Source organism: Bison bison, unplaced genomic scaffold, assembly GCF_000754665.1.
Source record: "Bison bison bison isolate TAMUID 2011002044 unplaced genomic scaffold, Bison_UMD1.0 scf7180017864321, whole genome shotgun sequence".
Classification (NCBI taxonomy): Eukaryota; Metazoa; Chordata; class Mammalia; order Artiodactyla; family Bovidae; genus Bison; species Bison bison.
Genome location: NW_011494893.1, coordinates 1608231 through 1615460, shown reverse-complemented (window position 1 = coordinate 1615460; position 7230 = coordinate 1608231). Strand labels below are relative to the sequence as shown.

Below are 7230 nucleotides of genomic sequence, written 5' to 3'. Positions count from 1 at the left end.
GGCAGGCTCAGGAACAGCTGAGGCCGCCTTCGATTTTCTCACACACGCTGGGAGAAACACCCAGGAGGCAGAGACTAAGGAGCTGGTGGAGGTTACTGCTGAGAACTAAAGTTAAACTGGGCTCATGTTATTTTTTTGCCACGTTATTTTTTTGTTTTGGTTTTGGCTGTATCCCCTCCGGTACCTCTTTGGCAAAGGTCACAATTACTTTTGTAATCAGAAATAAATAGTAACTGGCCTGTGAGGCTAACCACAAACACTGCGATGGCCCTGGCTGCGTGTGGTCGCGGGCACCAGATGGCCGCCGGGCTGCGTGTGGCTGCGGGCACGTGGTGGCCACTGGGCTGTGTGTGGCCGTGGGCACCCGGTGGCTGCTGGGCTGAGACTGGTGGAGGCTGCCTCCTGGTGGACGCACAGGTCGAGGGCCGACCTGGGCCGTGAGCGCCGTAACGGCTCAGTGACAGCTCATGTAGTTACTCAGCTTGTCACTCAACACACACACGCTGCATGATGGGATATAAAACACAACTTAAGTACTGTTTAAACTAACGGTGTTTATGACAAAACCACCTTTCGGAACACGGCTTATGTCTGCTTTTGTTGGAGCTGTTTCTTGTCTCCACCTTGGTCCTGCTGCCTGGAGACTACTAAGTTCACTCCCGGGCTGTTACGGAGAAGCGGGGTGGTTTTCTGGGTACGTTTCCTAACTACAGCTATAGTCCAGAAGCTACTGATTGGCATATGTTGCTCGCATCGGGCCGTCTCGCTGGACTGTTTCTCGGGGCACACCGTCGGCTGGAGCTCTGCGTCTTTTGAGACGCGCTGACCGTGCGTCTGCTCTCAGAGATGTGTCCGTTCCACCCCCACCCTTGACCCTCCAGACCCGAGCTCCCACGTCTTTAGCCGGGAGCGCCTGGCAGGTTCTGCAATGGGGGCACCAGCAGGTCAGGGGGCAGAAGAAGTGGCCAGGCGCCCTCTCCTTCCCCCACCCCCCACTCCTGCCAGGATGTGCAGTGGAGGCTGGGTCCTCCCCTGACGCCCCCAACTCGGGGGTCAGAGGTGCAGACCTGGCCTGGTCAGAGGTGCTGGCCGGCTTCCACCGCCCTGGGCCCCTCCAGCTCCCTCCATTTCCCGCTAGGCCATGAGACCCCACGGCTGGGACTGGCGAGCTTTCCTTATCTAGAACACTAGTCAAGAGGAGGCAATGGCACCCCACTCCAGTACTGTTGCCCGGAAAATCCCATGGATGGAGGAGCCTGATGGGCTGCAGTCCATGGGGTCGCTAAGAGTCAGATACGACTGAGCGACTTCACTTTCACTTTTCACTTTCACGCACTGGAGAAGGAAATGGCAACCCACTCCAGTGTTCTTGCCTGGAGAATCCCAGGGACAGGGGAGCCGGTGGGCTGCAGTCAATGAGGTCGCACAGAGTCAGACACGACTGAATCGACTTAGCAGCAGCAGTAGCAGCAGTCAATAGGATGGGTTGAGCCCATCTCGTTTCATTTCCTCCCAAGGCCCTGTCCATCCTGCAGGAAAGGCGTCTTAAGCTGCAGAATGATGGGCAGCACAGCGCGGGAGGCTGGGCCCGAGGCCACAACTGGGCAGGTCCCAGGAGAGCACCAAGAACCCACCCTGTCTACATAGTGGGCGTCCCCAGGGCTCCGACAGCGGTGCTCACCCTCTGCTGCCCCAGGAGGCTCTTTGAACCAGACCCAGCAGAGCTGGGGGCCTGGTCCCCTTGTCACACAGAGCCCAGGTACACAAGCACATGCTGCTGGGGGATGCCTGACCACATGGCCCCCAAAACGCGGGCGGCAGACGTTTCCCCACCCGGGGGAGGACAGTTCTCCGGGACCCTAACCAGCCAGAGAGGATAAGCCCTGCGGACTCTGGACGCCAGGTTCCCACAAACGGCTCCTGGAGGATCCAATCACACCTTGCCCAGCCCCTACTCACGTTCTGAGCTTCCAATCTGCTGTCGAGCTGAACAGGAGCTTCTTACTGGGGTGACTGGACATCTGAGGGGCAAGTGCTAGGAAAGACAGACGCCAAACGGACAGAAAAAAATGAACGTGGAAGGAAAGAGCGCGTACGGGGAGAAAATGAAAAACAAGTTTAATATCCAGAGAAGTAAGATAAGCAATCACAACACACACAGCTTACAACCAGAAGAAAGGACAGTAACAGAAAAGTGAGCTCTCGAAAATGAACAAGGTGATGATGGCAAAGATGAAAAACAAGCCCGAGGAACCATTCCAGGCAGCAGAGCAAGGAGACAAAGGATGGAAAACAAGGAGGAAAGAAACACACACAAGGAACCGGTTTGGGGGGCTGACCTAGGCTGTTCCAGGAGGGACTGGAGGAGGTGGAGGTGAGGACCCCCAGGCGAGAGCAGCCCTCTGCAGGGATGCCTGATGCCAACCAAGGCCCCCAAGGAGCTGGCCAGTCTGGAGCAAGCCACCAAGCTTTCTGTCCCAAAAACGTCCACCGTGGTCCTCAGTTTACCGGGTTACTACAAGGTCTCAGATGAGCTGTCCACGCTGGCACGCAAAACATCCTCAGCACACGCCAGCCGCCAGCTCCTCTTGCACACACGTGCCACACACAGTTCAGTTCAGTTGCTCAGTCGTGTCTATTTGCGACCCCATGGACTGCACCACGCCAGGCTTCCCTGTTCATCACCAACTCCCAGAGTTCACTCAGACTCATGTCCATTGAGTCAGCGATGCCATCCAACCATCTCATCCTCTGTTGTCCCCTTCTCCTCCTGCCCTCAGTCTTTCCCAGCATCAGGGTCTTTTCCAATGAGTCAGCTCTTCCCACCAGGTGGCCCAAGTATTGGAGCTTCAGCTTCAGCATCAGTCCTTCTAAAGAACACACAGGGCTGATCTCCTTTAGGATGGACTGGTTGGATCTCCTTGCAGTCCAAGGGACTCTCAAGAGTCTTCTCCAACACCACAGTTCAAAAGCATCAATTCTTCGGCGCTCAGCTTTCTTCACAGTCCAACTCTCACATCCATACATGATCACTGGAAAAACCATAGCCTTGACTAGATTGATCTTTGTTGACAAAGTAATGTCTCTGCTTTTCAATATACTGTCTAGGTTGGTCACAACTTTCCACACAACCCGTTGCCAAACGTGACTGGCTCTCCCTGCAGTCACCCGCATCCCCAGATCGGTCCTCACCATTTCTGCCCCCTGCTTGCCCACCAACACCTCCCGGGCCCTGCAACTGCCACCTCCCCTCTTGCACCCTGCTGCCCTCCCGTCCCGGCTCAGCGCCGCAGTGCAGGCGACCCAGGACATCGCTCCTTTGCTAGAAACGCAGAGTAAAAGCCCAGCCTTCCAGAACCAACAAGGCTCTGTTGCCTCTGCTGCCTCCCCTCCTCCACTGGGGAGGTATCAGACCAGCCTCCTCACCAGACACTGGTCTGCCTGGCACTTCCTTGTCCAGGGCCACCCCCACTGCCTGGCAGGCTCCCCCACCCCCGGGTATCAGGGCAGCAGACTCCTGCCCCACACCCACCCCAGTTCTGGATGAGGTCCACTTGGCCACCAACATCTCAACCACACCTCCATCCTGTCCACGTCCACCCTGGGGTAAGGACGGACTTAACTCCGGTTTCATAGCACAGGATTTTCTCTTGTTTCCTAATGTTCCCAACAAGAGCTCAGTGTGGGGCAAGCACTCAGTATTTATCGAATGAAAAAAACCGTCCCAGAACTCAAGCTCAAGTGTCCCGACTGAACGGGTCCCCCACACACTCAGTGAAATAAATCACGGCCAACTCTCCGACCCCAGGAAGACCCACTCAGCCTGCAGAGGGAGGGACAGGAAGGCAACTGGCCAGGACGGCCAACTTGGAGCTTCTTTTTCAATTTATTCGAAAAAAATTTTTTTAGGGTTTCCCAGATGACACTGGTTGTAAAGAACCTGCGTGCTAATACAAGAGACATGAAAGAGATGGTGGTTTGATCCCTGGGTCCGAAAGAACCCCCAGAAAAGGAAATGGCAACCTACCCCAGTATTCTTGCCTGGGAAATCCCATGGACAGAGGAGCTGGTGAGCTATGCTCCACGGGACCGCACACAATCAGGCGTGACTGAGCAACAGACCCGCACACATCTCAGCGCTTACCCACCTGTGCTGGGTCCTAGCTGCAGCACGTGGGACCTCGTTCCCTGACATGGGGTCGAACCAGGGCCCCCTGCCTCGGCAGCCAGGAGTCTTAGCCACTGGACACCAGGGAAATCCTTCAACCTAGAGTTTATTCCTGAACCATAAGGCAGGTCTGCAGGCGGAGTAAGCGCATGCACAGACTCTCGGTGGGTTTGCTGCCTAGGCCTCCGTGCTCCTTAAAGCGACTGCAGGTTCTGCCTCACGTGAGCAGGTTGAGCACAGGATCCCGAAGTCGGACGTGATGCACGGATGAAGCAACGGTGCCCAGGATGGGAGGGGTCCCCCCACGGGGCAGACCACCAACAGATGAGCAGGTGGGGTCCCCCCGGAGGAGAGGGGTGCCCAACAGCGGGAGGGAGCTTGAGAAGTCAGTGAAGCAGAGCAGGACCCTGTGGTCCTTTCTCAGGTGCCACCACCTGCCTTTGTCTGCGGAAAAGCTTTAGCCAAAGGCCAAGTCTAATCAGAGAGGTGAGAGAACACAGAAACAAAAGCAGTCAGTCAGGGGAGAGCCAACGGTAGCAGGCTAGTCAGGAAGCAGTCAGGGGCCTTGAGTTCCTTCTCCAGGGCTACAGACGATATTCAGAACCGTATCCCGAGCTGAAACCTTCACCAGGTGACGTCAGCTGCACGGTGATCAGACTGTAGCCATGACATAAGCTGCAGCAATTCTGAGAACTGGCCTCAAAGGAATGGGAACCAACCAACTCTGGAACTGAAAATTAACTGTACTTAAATCAATCACGATGATGCTTCAAAATCCTTCAGAATTTTTTAAAGTTGATTTTCATACACACACAGATTTCTGAACTGTTACCTACGGTCATTTTTCTTCCTGTGTTTACCCATCAGAATGTAACACTGACAGATGTTGAAACCTTGGATTCCAGGTGGAAAACAGGCAAGAATTGAAGAGTACTTTGAAATAGTTTTATTGGCTCATAAGACCTTTGCATATAAAAAAAATACCCAAAACACTATGCAGTATTAAACCACAATTACATTTTTTTTAACCAATTGAAACTACCCAGAATAAACATTTTTTAAAGGAAAAGAAACCTACAGAACTAAACTGTGAAATGACATTATGACTTAAATACTATGACAAAATAGATACCTCCTGATAACGTGAATCCATTGCACGAAGCCGCCAGAACGTTTCATGAGCATAACGTCGCACGGGTGCAAACGAACACAGCGTCACGTCACACACATAGCTGCAGTAGCCGTGCCCCGCCTCAGGAACGCTCGTCTCTGGCACAGAAGGCGGCCCGGACGGCCTGCGCCAGGCCCCGCCCGGTGGCCGCCTGCGTCAGCACCGCCGCTGCTTGAAGAAGTCCACGCCCCGCAGCTCCTGCGGCAGGTACTCCTGCTCCACCGGCTCGCTGTAGGCGGGGTTGTACTTGTAGCCCTGGCCGTAGCCCAGGTCCTTCATCAGCCTGGTGGGCGCGTTGCGCAGGTGCAGGGGAACGGGCGGCAGCGGCCCCTGGTGGCCCCGCAGGCAGGCCTTGACGTTGTTGTAGGCGCTGTACACCTCGACCGACTTCGGGGCTCGCGCCAGGTAGACGACGCACTGGGCCAGGAGCACCTGCGCGGGGTGGGGGCGTCGCCCCGGGTTAACTCTGGGAGACCCCTGCCGCGCTGACATCCCACGGGGCCCACGGTCTGGACAAACCACGACAGGGAGAAGGCGTCCCTCCCCGAGGCGAGGCTAAACCAGACCGGTGGTTTTCTTTTAAAACTGAAAGAACTGTTTATCACATGAAATTCTTCTCAAAACCCCACCACGTAAAGCTAAGCAGGAGCTGCTCTGTCTGTGGGTGAACTTGCAGAGACATCCTGTTCAGCTCCTCTGAGGCTCCTGCCCCCAGGAAACCCCGAGCACCTCTGAGGAGCCCACATGAGACCCTGCCGACACCGAGGTCCCTCCCCCACAGCGTCTAAGCTTCCAGACGGGTCAGAGAGCCAGGCAGCCTCCTCCGTGGTCCAGGCCCAGGGAGGCGCCACCCAAGGTGATGGCACAGGGCGGGGGCCTTACCTCACACTCGGGCATGCCTATGAAGTGACAGCCTTGGTAGGTGGCGACGGCTTGTGTCAACGCGGACGGGTCGGCCAGGCCTGCCACACATACGAACAGGGGCCAGTTAAGCCCCCGTGCACACCCCCGGGCCGACCCACCACCGCCTGCAGACCCTAACCGAGGAATCCCTCAGAAAAGCCGATCTTAGCTGACTCCAGAGGTGTGCACGGGGTGGTTACTGTGCAGGCTCGAGAACTGTTGTTTCCTTGGAGATAAGCTCTACATCCAGTAGGAAAAACAGGAGCCCACGTACAACACCCATAAAGAGCAGAGGCCATGAAGACAGTGACGGATGGACACGCTGAAGGCAGAGCACTTCCTGACACCAAAGAAAGCTAAGGCTCTGAGATCTCCTTTAAACGGGGCCTGGAGCCCTCCCTTTCTATTAACATCTCGGGAGCTCTCTGATGAAAACCAGAACACCTGACTTCAAAGCAAAATTAAAACGCTTCTTTTATTTCAACACAGGCAACTCGGAGAGATTGTGGGCTTGGTTCTGGACTACTGCAATAACACGAAAACCGAGATAAAGTGAAAACCGTGATAAAGTGAAAACCGCGACAAAGCAAGCTGCACGAATTTTCTGGTTCCCCAGCGTGCACAGAGCTTGTGTTAACAGTACACTGTCGTGCCTAAAACGCTTCACTGCTCAACATGCTAACCGTCCCCCAAGCCTTGAGGGGGTCAATCTTTTTGTAGTAATGATATCAAAGAGGACTTGTCACAGACCTCCAAAACAAAAAGAACAGAGATGCAAGTGTGAACGTCTCAAGATCACCCAAGTGCGACACGGGCACACCACGTGGCAACTGCTGCTGACAGGCCCGTGACACGGGGTCCCACGGACCCCACGGCGACAGAGGCACGAGCTGCGAAGGCGGCCCGCACCCCCGTGGCGTCACTACAGAGGGACGCGGGGACCCGTGACTGTGGGAGCCAGACGCCCAGAAACAGAGGACAGACTCCA

The 7230-nt window shown here is 55.4% G+C and overlaps 1 protein-coding gene across 1 annotated transcript in view; it reads right to left on the bottom strand.

Annotated features, from left to right (window-relative positions):
• Positions 1-5091: 5091 nt before the first annotated feature.
• The window catches only part of WRNIP1 (Werner helicase interacting protein 1), a gene marked incomplete at its 5' end in the record, with an annotated part of 10690 nt that continues 8551 nt past the window's right edge, over positions 5092-7230 (bottom strand). Inside the window, 2 exons of the mRNA XM_010853015.1 lie at positions 5092-5771; positions 6222-6301. Coding sequence (XP_010851317.1) covers positions 5496-5771; positions 6222-6301 — 356 coding nt within the window. The remainder of the gene's footprint in view (positions 5772-6221; positions 6302-7230) is intronic.